This window comes from Brachyistius frenatus, unplaced genomic scaffold (assembly GCF_029030835.1).
Source record: "Brachyistius frenatus isolate BFR_SWC_R1_liver_20210118 unplaced genomic scaffold, ASM2903083v1 Contig_211, whole genome shotgun sequence".
Lineage (NCBI taxonomy): Eukaryota > Metazoa > Chordata > Actinopteri > Embiotocidae > Brachyistius > Brachyistius frenatus.
In genome coordinates, this window is record NW_027210810.1 from 1 (window position 1) to 18,064 (window position 18,064).

The following is an 18,064-nucleotide window of genomic DNA, read 5'->3' on the forward strand; positions in this document are numbered from 1 at the left end:
CAGTTCCTCTGAAGATCCAGAAGCTTCATCCGTCTGACTCTGCTGTGTACTACTGTGCTCTGCAGCCCACAGTGACAGGAAACACCAAAACTCTGTACAAAAACCTTTGGAGCAAAGACAACAGAATAAACTCCACAACATCCACTAGAGGGAGACACACTGATAAACTTGGATGGTTTGTTTTAATAAAAATAGTTCCCTTAATATTTTGTAATTTTATAAGAAATCAATAAGAGTCAGTAAAATACACCAATGAACTTTCTTATAAACATCCCTCTGAATATTTAAAAAAAAAAAAATCTGTCCTGTATTTTTTTCTCTGTAATAAAGCCGAAAATTATTTCAGACAACATTTACAAATTAAATTTATTGATTGTCTTTTAAATCAATCAATTCACCAACAATTACTGTCTTCCTCTGCTTGTTACGTTCTTCCCCACAATGTAAAGCAGAAGAAAAATTCTGTCTCAAATTACATACTTGAGGATATAAAAATGTTTTTTGTGGTTATTTTATTGAACCCTGTTGGTTTCACTATGTCACTGTGACATCATGAGGAGGAGGAGCTTCCTGAACAGTTGGGGGACGTCTGGCTGTCACCATCAGAAAGTGTTCAGATTTCACAGAGTTTAGTTTGAGAATTAGTGAGCAGGTTTTGTTGAAACATGACGTTTTTAATATCAGTGATGCTTCTCCTTTTATTCACTGGTAAGTCAGATTTATTATTTATCTCTTTCAGCTCTATTCAGCGGCAGGTACATTCATATCTGATCTTTTGATCACAGCTTCTTCAGTTACAGGACGTGAAAACTTGCTCATTAACTTAATGATTCAACTTCTTTCTTGTAGATGTCAGCTGTAAAGAACTCACTCCAGTCAACAATGAAGAGTCCAGTTTAGAAGGCAGCACTGTTACTCTGTCCTACAGTTACTCCAAAGAAGCAGCTAGAAGTGATGAGTTTTACTGGTATAAACAAAATCCAGGAAAACAACCAGAGCACTTGATATCTCATTTTGGAACAGGAGAACTAATGTCAGATCCAAAGACTCTGCTTGTACTACTGTGCTGTGAGGCCCACAGTGATAGCAAACCCACAGTCTCTGTACAAAAACCTTTGGAGCAAAGACAACAGAATAAACTCCACAACATCCACTAGAGGGAGACACACTGATAAACTTCTATGACATGTTTTGATGTTTTCAGACAGTCTGGAATAACTGTTTCTCAGACATATGCCATAAATGTGTTTTTCTATGGCTCCGCCCACCAATGTTCAACTTAGCCAATCAGAGTATTTCTGTCTGCAGCACTAAAAGTACAGTCAGCTTGATGTTGAGGAGGAGGGCTGTGCAGCAGACAGGACTAGTTGTATTTCCATTCTGTTGCAGAAGAACTTTGTTCATCTGCTGTCTGACTTCAACAACTGAAAACATGTTGCTTTACCTGTTGTTACTTTTCTTTCACTTCATAGGTGAGTGTTGAAACTGAGACAAATGTCTAATTATAACAGTATTTTGTCCCATTTTGTTAAGTGAATCTCATTATGATCACATATGAAAGAACAAGTTCAGACCTCTGTTGAGTCTCTTGATGTTTCAGTCTCTCTCAGACTAACTGACATGAAGAACTCATTTTGCAGCCTTGGTCTCAATGAACAGCATAAAGCCGGACAGACCTGAACAAGTTGTTGCAGAGAGAACAAACATCAATCTGACCTGTGAATATGACGGTGATATCAACAGCATCCAGTGGTATCAACAACACCAGACATCCAGACCAGAGTTCCTGCTCTACATCACAGAGGATGGATCGATTCATCCAACTCGTTCTGATTTCTCAGCTCACATCGACAAAACACAGAAACGTGTTGCTCTGGAGATCATCTCATCTAAACTGAAGGACTCTGCTCTGTACTACTGTGCTCTGGAGCCCACAGTGACAGGAAACACCAAAACTCTGTACAAAAACCTTTGGAGCAAAGACAACAGAATAAACTCCACAACATCCACTAGAGGGAGACACACTGACAAACTTGGATGATTTGTTTGGATCCAATCTTGACATCCAGTCTGACTCTTTGCATCATCAACAGCAGGGGTGACAAAACCTTTTGAACATTTTCTCTTTGAGCCCTGTTGGATGTTCTTTGTCTCTTCCTCTCCAGATTGTTTAGTGTGTTTATCTTCCTCTCCAGCCGTGTATTTTAGTTTTTTTTTATTGATAACCTGTTTGACTTTTATCTCTGACTTTGTCAACCTCCAGTCTGCCTGTAAACTGCAGTTTTCTACCTTCATCAGTGAACCACCTAAAACTTGCTCCTTCCTACCTGTTTTTTTTGGTCTGCATTTGGAGCCATTAATGATCATCTCAGTGAAACTCTTCACCTCCTGAAGCTATAATTTGTTTCCTGAATCTTTGCACTCCCTTATCTTTCATCAAAATCAAGTTCAGAGCAGCAGCTTCACCTTCCTGGAGCTGGAACCTAAAGAGCCAGAGATGGAACTTCTGATAGGAATTGATGGCACAAATTGTATTGTTGTGTCCATGACTCTTCTCATATTAATCACATTTTATCGATGATAGTTCTGAAGAATCTCTCGATTATTCCGCGCATCACTATTAGCTATCATGAAAAACCTCCTCCATCATGCTGTGTCATTTTTCTCTCCTGATTTATTCAGGTTAGTTTTCTGCAGATTCCTCCGTCAGTCTGAACTTCTTGGATGATGATAACTGCAGCATCAGTGTCATTTCTAAAACCTCCATCAGCCTGAATAGAAACAGACCACAGCAAGAGGAGGAGCTACACAACTGCATATGAAAAGCTTCATTTAGGAACTGAAGAGCTGCAGTGTTCTCTCTACTGTTCATTCAGTACAAGTGGAAATAATGTTGCTGCTTTTTATTTGGATGATGATCGTCTCCTTTCAAACTGGTAAGAACGAAAGTCAAATATTAAGATGGAGCACGTGATGGTAAATGAAACATTTTAATCTCCTTTGAGGTTGTGAACATTATAAATATTTTCATCTATTCTATTTTATCTTTGTTTTCAGGATTCTCTGAAGATTTACTGACACTATCTGAAGATGTATTGACTGTTTTGGAAGGAGAAACTGTGAATTTCTCCTGCAACTATTCAGTCTCTGTGAACAACCTCTTCTGGTACCAACAGAAGTCCAGTTCATCTCCAAAACTTCTCATCTCAAAATATTCAGAAAAAAAAGAAAGATTGTCTTTTGAACATGAAAAACAAACAAAGAAGTTCCACCTGGAGATCTCTTCTGCTGCAGTGAAGGACTCTGCTCTGTACTACTGTGCTCTGCAGCCCACAGTGACAGCAAACACTTTACACCGATGAAGTCCTGACAATGGAACAAAGACCAAAAAAAAGTAGAGGCAGATGAACACACTCATAAAGCCCTGTCACTGATGTCCCCGTGACATCATGAGGAGGAGGGGCTTCCTGTAAAGTTAAAGGAAGTCTGGCTGTCACTGTCAGAAACTGTTCGGACTTTACAGAGTATAGTTTGAAGATTATTGGCCAGTTTTGTTGAAACATGATGTTTGTGGTGTCTGTGCTGCTTTTTTGTTTATTTACTGGTAAGTCAGATCAAATTAATCACTTTAAGCTCTATTCAATGGCAGGTGAATTCACAAGAAAATGAAAATGTGCTCCTTAACTTAAAGATTAATTTTTTTCCTATAGATGTCAGCAGCGAAGAACTCCATCCAGCCAACAATGAAGAGTCCAGTTTGGAAGGCAGCACTGTTACTCTGTCCTACAATTACCCAAAACTCTCAACTGGTGATTATTTCTTCTGGTATCGACAATATCCAGGAAAACCACCACAGTTTCTCATCTCGCACATGTCATCAGGAACAGTCGGAAACAATCCAGTCCCTGGACTGAAGGTCAAAGTGGAGAAAAAACAAATCTATCTGATCATCCTTGCTGCTGCAGTGAAGGACTCTGCTCTGTACTACTGTGCTGTGAGGCCCACAGTGACAGCAAACCCACAGTCTCTGTACAAAAACCTGGCATCTCCTCAGTCACACACTTCAGCTCCCCCTTTCACTACACAACAGCACCACCAAGTGGATTCTTATAGCTTTGTGTGAACAATCTTTTCCTTATTTGGAACTGCCTGACACATGTCACCGACAGTTACATAAATTTGATGTTAAAATAAAGAAACATAAATTTAAAAAAAATCTCTGTCAAACTGAAGTGACAGAAATATGATTCTGTTGCAGCAAATAATGGAACTCTCATTGAGTTACATCAGAGCATATCAGAGTCTACGATGTGATAGTGTTCAGGACGATGTTATACTTATAAGATACTTGACTCATGACCCCCGTGATTCACTAAAATACACGAGAGGAAAGTGAAATTCATCATAACACGACTGGATCCAGTAGGACATCCTGGTATTTTCGGCACACTGCATTTCACATCCTATGTAATTGGAAATACTAAATCTTCTTCTGTCCTACTAAATAGTCCGGTAGTACGGGTACTGAAATGGTGACTCTCTAGCATATCATAAATTCTGTCCGTACACATAAACAACCAAATCTAAAAAGGAACTTCACTGTTGTATGTAATGCATATAATTAAATCACCAAAATTATGCAAAGAGGGTTGCTTTCATTTTTTTTTTTTTTAGCTGCTGGGGCAGTGAAAATACAAAATGCTACGTGGAAGTAAAACATGTAGAGGAAAAGTCTGGCACAGTAGCTTTAAAATAAATTATCTTTTATATGAATTGTTTTTAAGCCGCGTGCGGCAAAGTACAGCACCGAAATCAAACACAATAACGACAGTACTTTATATATATATATATACTGTATATGTGTAGAGAAAACAGCAGCGTGAGTTGATGCTCCTTACCTGACAAGTGTCCTCAGTTAGTGACCACCGGTCACGATATCAGCCACTTTTCTAGTTTTTAACTCCTTCTCAGTGGATGTAGAAAGCTTGTTTCCGCCATGATGACCTCCGTCTCCTCATCTTCCTCCAGACCTTCCTCCATCTCTTCTCCTTCCTCCTGTGGGGGACTCCGTGGTCTGCGGTCTCTGTTGCTACATTTTGAAGCATTAAATTTCTAAATACTGCTGCAGCCTAATTTAAACATTCCTCATTTGTCTGTAACTGTTTCTCGGCTATCTCAATAATAATACAGTAATAATAATAATAATAATAATAATAATAATAATAATGACGAACGGTTCAAGGGCTGCTTTGTCGCGCGCGTGCGCAGTAGCGGCTTTAGAATAGATCCTCACGTTCAGTGTTACGTGGCGAAGTACAGCGTCAAAATCAAACACAATAAAGACAGTATTTATTTATTTATTTTATAGAGAAAACAGCAGCACGAGTTAAAAGCTCCTTACCGGACAAGTATCCTCAGTGGTGACGCAGTCTTGAGTTGGCATAAGTGGGTTGGAAAACTTACCATCAGCTTGTTAACGTTCACCAGAGTTTTCTCAGCGGTCAACGCCTTTGAGCACCGAGAAAGAGCTTCAAATGTTTTAAGTGGAAAATGTCCATCGGGTTTTGTGGTGGACAGAGCTCTTCCTCCGGAGTCTCCGTTCACGAGTTTATCATTAAAAGTACCGACCAACGGTCAACCGGCAAAAAAAATTAATAAATAACCATTTCATTTATTCAAAATGGCCGACAAGCGACGACCCTCGTGACGTCTTCCGTGCTCGTGAATGAATCAGCCAATCACATCACGAATAAAATTGATTGTTGACTATTCCTTGTGTTTCCTTGGTAACGATTTATTGACATGCTGAGTGTAAAGTAGCCTATTTTTATTATCTGGATTTTTATTATCTTCATTATCACTGAAATAACATGTTGCTGTCGGCCAGCGCAGCCACCAATAATGTAATTCATTTCTAGTGTTTTTAATGTATCAAATGTATTAAATATCAAATGGTTCAATGCAAATGAAATAATCAACCTACATATGAATAAATGAATAAATGTTTTATTTATTTATTTTGTATCACACATGGTTTGTCACACATTTTTTGGTACATGTTACACAAAAACATGAAACATAAATAACCACAATTCCCAGCATTTCACTGATTATTGATGAAAAACCTTTGGCCAGGCAAAGTGTCCAAGTGTTTTCATAATTTCAACAACTCCCATTAGAAAATACATATTTTTCTGCAGTGATTAAAGTGTGTTTAATTTTTTATTTAATTGGAAATTATAATTACAAAGCTAATCCTGCTTGTCACCACCAACACACCGTAGCATCCCGTTTCCAAAAGTAATGTTACAACAGCACATCTCAGTCTGGTGCACAGACAGCTTTACTCTTAGGTATATTTCGTAACTTTAAGTTTAAAGATGTTGGTTAAATTAAACGGTATGTTCTGGCTCAGTTCAAATGACACTGGGTGATTTTTCTTTGTATGACTGGAAATCCAAATCATTACCAAACCAAATATGTAGGCTATACGTTAAATATATGAGTCATAAAAAGCCAATGAATTTGAACACACATATATTTTCTAATTTATTAGTATTAATTAATTAAAATTTGAAGTCAACAAAAACCCACAAGGAGGAAAACATCGCAGTGAGAAAATTTAATCAGACACATTATCTCTAGCAGAGGTCACTGCTGGCTGCCAAAATACACGTATAACTTTTCAGAGGGAGGATTTACTATAAAGTATCAAATTCTCTGGTACAGTCACAGGTTTTAGATATTTTTAATGCCTCTGCAGCTGAAAAGAAAGGAACATTGAGCATTCTTACACCTCATGAAGGAGTCTGCTGATGATTTTTGTGCAACACTTTCTGAGAAAAACCACAAGGTGGAGCTAGTGCCAAATTAAAAAGCAACAAACCTGCTATTCATCACCAAGAGGATCTGAAGGCGTCATGACTCCGTCTGTTAGAAGAACAGGGTGAAGCTGAGGCTGGACTACAAACCGGGGCCCTCCAAACCAGCAGGCTGACTGTGTGTTTACTGGTAATCTATCAACTGGTTTGATCAAGAACAGCTCTAAAGAGGTTGTCTGAATTTCTGTCCGCTCCAACCAGTCTGACCTCTGACCTCTCTCGTCAGCAGCCTCAAAAACACTCAAAACCAACATGTTTTAATGTGGACATTATCGGAAGCGCCTGACCTGTTTCTGCACTGCTGCCACATGATTGGCTGACTGGACTGAACAGCATGAAGAAGTAGGTGTTCCTAATAAAGTGATCAATGAGTGTATGGCACATCATTAGACTATTAATATCGGAGCAATCAGAGTTTCAGCAGCATTTCACAGGGGGAGCTGCTAGAGGTGGAACTGGTTTGCTGGTTTAGTCCAGTGATGCCCAACCTAGAGGTCGGGCCCCTTCAAAGGATCACAAGTTAATTCTGGGCGGTCTTGATGATTCATGCGAGAGAAAAGAACAAATCTGTACCTGTACGTCAATTCTCTTCTGTCATCTGTTTGTGAAATGGTTGGACTTCTTTGCAACTCAAACTGTTCTGCGAAGTTCAGATGGGAAATCTATCTTTAGTGAATCTGAAACCTGAGACAAGACAAAAACTACTAGTATATTCTTTAACAATGAAGTACTTTACATATTTATCTTATTTTTTTATGCGCAATCTTTACCTAAAAAGGTTAATAAATGCAGTAAAGTACAAGTATTTTTCCCGGAATCATTGTAGAGAAGAAGGGGAAATTAAATTGTAGTATTTAAGTAAAGTACAACAAACTGTATTAGAAGAACATAATCAATTTGTCTGATCTTGAGGTTCTTTGTGTTTAATCAAATAACAACACATTAATCCTGCAGCCACATATTTCAACAAAAGCAAAAAAATAAAAACAATTGTGACATTATAGTGCAAACAATGCAGGCATATTGTTAATTTGTGTGCAGCAGTTTATTCAGAAGCCACTGGATGGCAGTGCTGCCTCATTAAAAAGCAATCAAAGTGCCTGCAGCGAGCCACCTACAGGACACATGACACATGACAAGATCTCAGGGCACAATAAGACCTCCATCCTGAAATAAAAGTGATGAGAAGTTAGAAACATTTGGTGTGGGTTATATATTGTGTATTTTTTGACTGACATCACTGATTTCCTCTTTTATTTTTTAGGGTATTTGGTGCACACGTGCAGCAGCGTTCAGAGGTCGACTGGTCTGAGCTGCCGGACGGAGAGACAGTTTCATCTTTGGTTGGTTCAAAGATGAACAAACACTGTTTGTATCTGAGCTGATTGCAAGTCATTTGTGCACAAAGAGGCTCCGTGAAGAAATGGCTCCCCGGTTTGATGTGGAGGAACTCGACTGGTCTGCACATTTGCATGTTGTTTGTAATGCACAGGCTGCTGTGGCGCCTACTCACATCAGTAATCAGTTTCATCTCAGATACAACGACTTCCTGCTCTGGTTTCATCAGTGATAAGGGAAATGAGTCCGAGCTGATCTGCTGCTGAATTCAACAAATTCAAATATTTAAACTATTGAATATATTTATCACATATCAAATCAAATATTGTACCTTTTAAACTTTCTTGTTTGAGCATAAGCACAAGTAAATTAACCAAGATTACTGCACTATATGACCCAGATAAGAACTATTCAGGTAGTTTACTTCAGTAAAAGTACTAATACCACACTGTGGAAATACTCTACTGCAAATAAAAGTCCTGCATTCAAAACCTGACCTGAGTAAAAGTTTGTAACTGTACTTATCAGTGTTTTATTGTTATAAAGGATGCTTTTTGACTAATATTTCTGCAGCATTACTGATGCATTTTTAATGCTGTGCTTATTTGAAGTTTTCAACTGTTTTTTGTAGTTTAATTTATATTCTGTAAGATCATCATGTGTTTGTAGCTTTGCTTTCTTGAGAGAACCACAAATCTCTAAAAAGTCCACAAGCTGCGATAAAGCTCAGTCGGCTTTGTGACAGTTTCCCAGCAAAAGCAAGAGGGATGCCAAATAGTTTATTTATCCTAAAAAAAAAAAAAAAAATTCTCAACCAATTAAGGAACATTTCATACTTCAGTTTATTAGAAACATTCAAACTCAAAGTCGACAAATTTGAAGATGTATGGTTTTCACTGGACAATAAGGGAATGAAGAATTGTATTCTTAAAAGTGACTAAAAGCATTGAGACAAATGTCTTTGACAACATATTTTGCATTTAAACATGTAATAATGAGATGATAATGTAGCTGTAATCAGTGTTTATAAGTCTGTTAACTAGAACCCCACCCCCCGCCCCCAGTGGACTCACACTGATGAAAGTAGCTCCATAACGAGGAAGTAAAGTTTTACCAAATGTTTAATATTTTTATACATCAAATATATAATATAATGCTTTATTCTGATTATATTCTTGCAGATACAAAGTTCCTGAAAGCTGCAGTTTTTTTTTTTTTGTTTTTTTTTTTTTTTTTTTTTTCACCCCTCGTGTTGGAAACATTGTGAGGTCGACTTTTTTTTTTCTTCTTCTGCTGACGGATGTTTGTCGACCTCAAAGCCTCGTTTCTCTCTCTCTCTCTCTCGTCTTCAACCTCATCCTGCCTATGCTGCTGACTTCCTGTCAGCGGTGAAGCTGCAGAAAAACAACAAACAAAACCAACAAACAAATGATGTTTTCTTCTGGTCACGCCTGCGCAGTCAGACGGATCTGATGCAAAAAAACCAGGTCAAACGTTGATGACGATTTTTATATTTCTAAATGTTTTCTTACAGGGAGTTCAGAGCATGACAATCACATGAGAAATATGTAAAATAAATAATAATATAAACAGAGAGGACAAGTGTAAAAATGATCTGATGTCTGATCACAGTGGACAAAACATACTTCTAAAATCTGATTAATTGCAAAGATGTTTGTGATTTTGCACCATTAAAGTTTAATTTCAACTGATTCCAACATGAGCACATATTTTCTTTTAATCTTGATGCAACACTTTTCTTTGTTTTGGTGCATTTTTTACTAAATAAAGTTGAGTTTTTGATCAACCTTGCTTGCAGAAACGTGGATCAGGCAGCCGGCGACTTCTGGTTGGTTTCCGGGTCTCTGAAATATAATGAAGCTGTCATTTGTTTTGTACATCACACTTGAAGTCAGCAGGATTCTTCAGGGGCCCAAAAAAGAAAACAGAAAAAAATGGATAGAAATGAACAAAACAGGAAAAAAACGACAAATATATTTGACTATAAGAAAATCAGAGGTGGAATGTAGCATCATTTACTCAAGTATGTTGTACTACAATTTAGAGGTACTTGAACTTTACTCTCTGTGTCCTGCTACTGTTTACTCCACTCTATTTATTTACGTTTTCTCACAACGGACAAATGTTGATTACATGTATGACACGGACACATGTTTAAACCATGTTGCAACATATGATAACATGGGGTAAATATTTGGAAAAGTTTTCACATGGGAATCCAAATGGACTTTGGACATGACACCATGAAAATATTCCCCAAACCACATGTCACTCACATGGACATGTCAATAAAGCAATTTAAATATGATAATTTATATTTATATTAAGACATTTTGTATAATGACTCCTTTCTCTATTTTAAAGAGGCTCCATTCTGTTGACACTACTTGTGTACTTTAAATAATTTGAATGCAGGACTTTTACTTGCAATGAAACATGTTTTCATAGTGATGTCACTCCTTTTACTGAAGAAAGACATCTCATAAAAGAAACAAAAGGCGAGTTGACAACCGATGTTGATTCTTTATGATAATTTTTTTTTCTCTTCCTATATATCATCTACTTAAAGAAAATCTCCTAATATTCAGAGATTTGTAACAATCTTTAACTTGACTTCAGTAAAGCTTCTTCCTGTTTTAGGATTTCAAATACTGAGATGCATCATCTCAGTTATATTCACCTGACTTGAAACAATCATTGATATATAAATGATAAGATAACTGAGAGTTAGCAGTATAACATCAATAATACACAAAACTAACAGGGAAACTGTCATAATAACATAAAAACTCTTTTTAATATTTTCTTTTTCCCTCTAAAGTCACTTCCTGCCTCGTTTCATTCTGCAGAAAAGTGTAAAGTGACAATTATAATTTTTTTTTTAAAAAGTCTCATATTATGGAGAACAATCTGATTGGAGGTTGAGAATAAAACTCAAAGATCAATGTGGTATGAAATTAAAATGCACAGAGGATTGAGGTCTCCTGGTGGCTTCGGGGCCTCGGAGCAGATGTCTGTGAGTCCACCTGCTTCTTCGGTCACACCTGAACACGCAATCTGAATGAGCGCTTCTGTATTTTTGCAACACCAGAACAAGAGCGCGCACGACCCGCTTCGGGCCCGGTATATATTTGGGGCGTCTGATCGGTTTTCTCACGCTGATTTTGAGGCCACACCTGACGACGTGTCTTCACCTTCAGCACCGCCTGACCTCGATTTCCCCGCCTACACGCACACACACACACACACACACACACACACACACACACACACACACACACACACACACACACACACATCCTGTCCCAGCAGGCTTTGAGGCAGGAACCGCCGCCGCCTTCGTCTGTGACGCAGCTCCACCACATCCTGTGGAAACAGTGAGGCAGAAGATTTTCCAGCAGCAGCATCAGCCAATCAGATTGCAGATACAATCCCCCCTCTCCCCACCATTCACCACCCACAGGATGACAACTAATCATTTACACCTTTATAAAGTGTGTCATCTTTTACAGAGTGATAAAACTGACAGATATTCACATGTAGACATAAACAATATTTATATTTATGTGTCTTTATGCCCTCATTGTTTGTTTACTTGTTTTCTTTGTTAAAGTTTTTGTTAATGAGCTTAAATCCCTGAAAAGTAAAACCCTCTTCAGAAAAGAACACTATTTTAAATGAAGTGTTGCTCTTAACTAGCCGTATAATGAGAAATAAAGCATAAAGTGGACTTTTATAGTCTCTTAGCTTCATATGTTTAAGTATGAAAGTCAACTTTTCACTCTTTAACAGATAGGAATGGGATGAAAATGATGTCGACACAGAAAAACCACCGTCGTCCTTGTTATGACAATTATTCTTAAATTCTTCTTAGCTGGTGGTTTTAGATTTTTTTTTTTTTAACCTTGTGATGTGTTTTTTATTTGAGCACTTCTGAAGTTTTCCTGCGTTCTCGGATCATTCGTGCACGTCACACCTCACTGTTATTGAAAAAGACCGACATGTCCGTGTCACATGAACACGTTGAACACGAGTTCTCCTGCAGGGAGAGAAGTGGCGGGAGATGAAACATAAAATCAAAATGTTTGAGACCGTGTTACCCGATCTGATGTTGCTCGCGCTGACAGGAACAATCCAGGCCGGTACACCAGACATCCGGATCAGGCTTCAAACACCTCAACCTGTTTGTGTGAATTTATTGAACAGGAAGTCCGACATGATGCGGACGGGCCATCGTTCTGTTACAGCTCTCCCACTGAAGCTCCCTTCTGCTGGTGGTTCCCCCTAAAACAGAAAACAACACTGATATCACAAAGTTATTGAGGTTATTTATAAACAAGCAATAAACAAAAGAAGCAAAAGAATATTAAAGTGAACGATAACATCGTTGTTAGGGGCTGTTTCGATCCTCACCACAATGGTGCACACGTCTGTGTTCAAGACAGGGAGCTATCACTGCTTCTATTTTCCACTATAAGAATAAATGTAACGCCAGTAATCAAATAACTTGATGATTTGGACCCGTTCACTCATTTCTCCTCTTTGTTCATGTTTTTATTTCAGCTCAATAATAATATTAATTGCCGCTTTTAAAAATTAATAAAAGCACTGTTCAGTCCCAAAACAAAGGCAACGCCTCACGTTTAACCTTTGACCTTTCCTGTTTAAATGCCGACTCTGACTACTTGAATCACACTAACGGTTGAAACTCCTGAATTCACTTTAATCTGGTCTTGGTGTTATTAAAACAGCATGACACATTTACATTCACTGATTCTCCAGCTGTCAGATCAGATCGATTTTCCGATGCACGAAATCAAATTGTTTCAACTTTGGACTATAACAAATATCAAACCTTTTCCAGAAAAAAAAAGTCCTCAGAAGATGTTAAAACCTCTTAAATTTAACTCGGCAGCATTATTTACAGTTTTTAAAAAAAAATTTTTTATGTTGTTAGTTAAACTCAGAGTTGCACCGACAACCTGCACCACCACACAGAAAACAAGCCTGAAAGACTGTCTTTCAGTCAATTTACCAGTAAATAGAAAAATGCTGGCGGGACACTAAAATTTCAAACTAAAAGCACCTTTGATATTTGTTTTCAGTGTTTTTAATGAGTTGATCCATCTATGAATTATCAAATATCCATCTGGCTCAGGTCATATTATAACCAATTGATTACTGTTCAATACAACCAAGAAGAACTAAACCTTGTTGCGTTTGCTGGTTTTCTGTCAGTCTTTCACTATTAAGAGGGTGTTTTTCTTTTTTTTTTAAATAAAAAAAGATCTTCAAAAGTCTTAAATTTAATGTTGCGAACTAGTAGAAACCATTTTCACAGCAGCATGTTTTTAGTTAGTATGTTGGCTTTTTGGAGTTTTTTAGCCACTTTTCCACTGTGATGAATTCCTGCCGACCAGGTTTAAAAGATGACCTCTGACCTCTGTGCTGTGCACGTGTTGGGTGTGAGTTTGTGTGAAGTAAGCTTGTGAAGATCCACTAATTTATGATCATAAATGTCAAATCACAGCTACACAAATAACAAAAGAAACATATAAACTGCAGATAAAACCATGTTGATATTTAAATATCAGTCGTCTAAAGGTCATCTTAAACTGTGTTCTATGTGTTAAGGAACAAATATAGATATTAAAATTACAGACACACATACACACACACTGCCAGTGGAAAACAGGTGGAGTGGAAGTGGGCGCACACACACACACACACACACAGCTGCATGTTTCCACTCGGTCTGCTTGTGTAACCCGGAGGTGGTGACACACATTCAGACCGACGTGATTCATCCTCTCACATCTGATGATCTAAATTAACATCGCAGAAAAAAACGTTCTTATCTTCTGACGATCAGCGATTTAAGCATGAAAATATCCGAATGACGAGAAAAGAAGTTTGTGAGTTAAAGTTCCTCGACTTTAACACTGACTTGTCTCACATTGTTTTACATCAATAATCGCAAACATCTAAGACATCTGTTTCTATCCTGTACGTTATCTTTATTCACTCAAATAATCTCACTGAGATTAAGATCCCTTCTTCAGGAAACCGCTGAGTTCAGCAAATAAAAATAAAAAAGAGACACTTAAAATGTCAATGTTTACACTGGAAAAATAGTCAATGTCAAATAAAAATAAAGGTCATAACTTTAAATTTTTTGTGAAGTTTCATCCACTCTCTTAAACCCTCACTTTCTTCTTTGCTTTGAGGACACACCACCTCTGCTTTGGACATAATTTGTGGGGTAAAGAGTCCCCATATATAAACGTACTTCACGAGGATTCTGGTCTCCTTTTGCTCTCGGTCGTTTTCCTTTGTATTTGTATTTGTACTTGTTTATTTGACAGGGACAGAGAATAAACTGTAAATACTCCAGAGTCATTTTAATCTGTAGTCCCTGAACAAGATGATGGAGGAGGAATTCTCGAAAGGTCAGAACAAAAACAAACAGAGAGTTAAAGATAAAACCACAGTGAGTGAAAATGGGAACGAGCAACAATTCCTGATGAAGCATCAATGAATCTGTACACGTTAGAGAAATATATCTTTAAAGTGACGAAAGCAAAATTAAGCAGCGTTAAGAAAATATAAATGCAGCAAATAGTCGATGAAGGAAGCGACGGGACGAATTTTGACCCCTTAAACAAAATGGAAGCCTGCGCCTGCAAAAGCGCAGCACGTAACAGAAAAAAACATGAAGCAGCATTTAAAGAGTATTTGCTGAGTCGAGCGTGCAGCACAGAGGGCATGTAGAAAAAACAAGCAAACAATTAACACAATACAAACAACAAACACTAAAACGAACATGTAAATAAAGTTTAAAAAAAATATGATCACCTTGAGGTAATTTCTTCAAACTTGGCAAAAAAAAGATTCCCTCGGCACCAAGGATGAACTGATTAAATTTTAGGGGGTCAAAGGAGACCCATTCTCATGAACACGATATCTCATAAACGCCTCAAGGGAATTTCTTAACATTTGGCACAAACATTCACTTTGACTCAAAAGGATGAAATCGTTCGAGTTTGGTAGTCGAACATCCACGTTTTTAGACTTTGTAGCTTCTTTGCAGCAACATGTATAAAGGTTTGGACAGACATGCAGTTAAACTATAACTTCAGTGGTTTGAACAGAAATACAACTGCTGCAACTCTATTTTTATTTTTGTACTTCTGAGGAAACTGGGACGCGGGGTTTTAAATTCAAAGATGTTTCCACTGAACTCAGATGTTGTCCATCTAAGTCTTGTTTTGTGCCGACACAGAGATGCAGCGTGGGTGGGTTGTTGGAGTGTGCGAGTTCTTGTTGATGTTATTTTTATTGAGTCGCTTATAATATTTGACTTTATTGTCATTATTTTCCTTTACGTTGGTTTCATGTTTGTTATTTCTCAAAAACAACATCGTGCATTTCTGAAAGTTTAATCATACTTGAAATAAATCAATATTCTTTCTTTATTTCCTGTGAAAGAACTGAAAACACTGACTTCCTGACACGTACTTCGCACAAAAGTGTATTTCATAATTCAAAACTTTAAGATTACGTTAAAGTAGTAGGCCTTCTACGGCCCTCAAAAACAAGTGTAAGAGAGCACAAACACACAAACACACACACACACACACACACACACAGCATTGTTAGCGTATTGTGCAGCAGAACAAACAGGAAACCGCAGAGAATTGCGGCTCGTTCCAGTTTGAGCTGATCACAAACACTGATCACAGTTATTTACCTTTAGCGTCTCAGTAACAGCAATGAAAACTCAACGAGCTCAGTTCATGAAAAAGCAGCAAACTGCAGATTTAAAGCCTCATGAAGAGTTTTCAGCCGAGCAGAGACTCGACCGTCAAGTTTATTTCACGGAGAGGAGTCACTCTTCTGATAAACCGTCTGCTTCTTGCAGGAAATTATCAATAGAGAAAGAGAGGGAACTTTCTGCTAAAACAGTTCTTCAGATGACTAATAATGTTATAAAAAAAAAAAATTGTCTCGTCAATGCGACTCTCAGATTTACTGTCAGAGGTTTCTAACAGCTCACTGTCACAGCAGGAAAACCAGAGGAGGAACTACAATCATCAACGAAGGCCCCATTTGCTTTCATTGATCTTTTTGACACTGAGATGAGGAGGCAGACAATAAATGACACACAACTACGAAATGACACAGTCTAAAAAGGATTTTCATTGTTGTCCCTGATGTTAAAATGATAAAGACACAACAAACTAATTCAATAAATACTGAAATCAGCTCTGAATCAAAAAACAAACTAGAGTTTCCTCCTCATGGTTGTCAGCCTCCACCAACTAGTCAAGTGTCAGTTTCCTTCAGTAAAAGTAGCAAATATGAAAAAACGTCATTTCAAGTGAAAGTCCTGCAGAAAAAAAAAAAAATCCTTTCTTAAGTAAAAGTGCAGAAGTATTCACAGAATTTTTTTTGTTAAAGTATTAAACTAAAAGTCCTGGTTTGGTCACTCTGACTGAGTATTATTAATATATATGACATCATTAGATTATTAATAATTAAGCATCAGTGTGTCTGCAGCATGTTATTGTTGTAGCTTGAGCTCATTTATGTTCAGTTTTTTTTTTCCAGGGAAAGCAGAACTGAATTCAACATATGGGACAACAGCTGCATATGAACTTCTCTGTGAATAATGTTTGGCCTAACATTTAGGATTATGTATTTGTTAATACATAACATAAAATACAAAAAATATTTCTTATTTGGTGAAATAAAAACTTTAATTTATATCAAAAAGATCAACATTTGTATGGTTCCGAGTTCAGAGGAAGAGACATAGAAAATGTTTTTTTTTTAACAGAAAACATTGTTTGATTTCTTTTTTAGTATTATTTTAAAGATAGACCAGCGGGATTAAGGCAATTCATTAAAGCAGGAGATATAAATAAAACCAGGAACTCTGAGTCTGTATTTTATTTTTTATTGTGACACACAGCAGTTATTCAGTTTTCACTGACAGCAGGACAATCAGTCGGTTAAATGCAGCTGTGATATTTACATCAGCAGATTCATCACTCACAATATGACAAAAAAAACAACAACATTAAACTTCCTAAAAAATATTCAACATACATGTGTTACAGGAAAACATCATGTTATAAACAGATGATATGATGCACAGTGCACATGACATTTATATATATGTTATACATATGTTATTATACACGACGGAGACACTGAACGAAGCTTCACCAAGTTGTTCTCTGAATCGTCTTCCTGTCGAATTTCTGAAAGATAAAACATGAAAAACATATTAAATTAATGTGACCTGAAGCTGCTTTTTTATACATGACAACTCCACATACACAAACAGTCCTCTGAGTCCCGATGTGACACGACTAATATGTTAGAGTTCTTCAAATGTGGTCCAAAATTTGGGATTTAAAATGTATTTAATTTCTGTTTCATAAAGCAAAATCAACATGTAACATGTAAAAATCAAAAAAAACACTTTATATTACTTTATTTTGTTGTTGAGCTTTTGTAAATAAATCTCAACATTTCCTGAACGAGTTTCACATTAAAAGCCCACTACGACCAGCTGGAAGGCTTTTATTCTGAAAGGCATGTGCAGGAAAGCACCATACTTCTCAGCGATCTAAAATCTGGCAAAGTGAGAGCAGATCAGGACAACTGCTAAAGATTACGTTCATTATTGATTCATGTGTTCATTATTTTATTGATTATTGACTGGTGTGTAAAGTATCAGAAATCTCACAAAGCTGAAACGAAGCTCAAATGATCTGAAGAGATCAAATTCACCAGAATGCAGAGGTAAAGGCAGA

The 18,064-nt window shown here is 37.2% G+C and overlaps 1 protein-coding gene, 1 long non-coding RNA gene and 1 gene segment (V, D, J or C); 1 reads left to right on the plus strand and 2 right to left on the minus strand.

Moving 5' to 3' along the window:
* The first annotated feature begins 1,211 nt into the window (after nucleotides 1–1,211).
* Nucleotides 1,212–5,655, plus strand: LOC138633166 (uncharacterized). The gene is made up of 5 exons (XM_069719244.1): nucleotides 1,212–1,472; nucleotides 1,641–2,012; nucleotides 2,877–2,936; nucleotides 3,058–3,325; nucleotides 5,580–5,655. Exons 1-5 carry the CDS (start codon nucleotides 1,271–1,273, stop codon nucleotides 5,653–5,655), a joined length of 978 nt encoding a protein of 325 aa, XP_069575345.1. The 5' UTR covers nucleotides 1,212–1,270.
* A 3,777-nt stretch (nucleotides 5,656–9,432) lies between these two features.
* On the minus strand, nucleotides 9,433–11,466 carry LOC138633227 (uncharacterized). The gene is made up of 3 exons (XR_011311862.1): nucleotides 11,398–11,466; nucleotides 10,028–10,084; nucleotides 9,433–9,613 (listed from the first exon to the last, which is right to left on the minus strand). It is a non-coding gene; the product is annotated as an uncharacterized lncRNA (long non-coding RNA).
* A 5,719-nt stretch (nucleotides 11,467–17,185) lies between these two features.
* LOC138633221 (M1-specific T cell receptor alpha chain-like) overlaps nucleotides 17,186–18,064 on the minus strand; it is a 34,209-nt gene continuing 33,330 nt past the window's right edge. The window contains 1 exon segment of the C gene segment in view: nucleotides 17,186–17,506. Coding sequence covers nucleotides 17,505–17,506 — 2 coding nt within the window.

Bases quoted from the DNA above. Each gene is read 5' to 3' on its own strand.
- LOC138633166 (XM_069719244.1), top strand. From the start codon at position 1,271: ATGTTCAACTTAGCCAATCAGAGTATTTCTGTCTGCAGCACTAAAAGT. The intron at 2,013-2,876 runs GAGGGAGACACA...CTGTTCATTCAG, and splicing joins AAACTCCACAACATCCACTA to TACAAGTGGAAATAATGTTG. The intron at 3,326-5,579 runs GCAGCCCACAGT...TGGTGGACAGAG, and splicing joins GCTCTGTACTACTGTGCTCT to CTCTTCCTCCGGAGTCTCCG.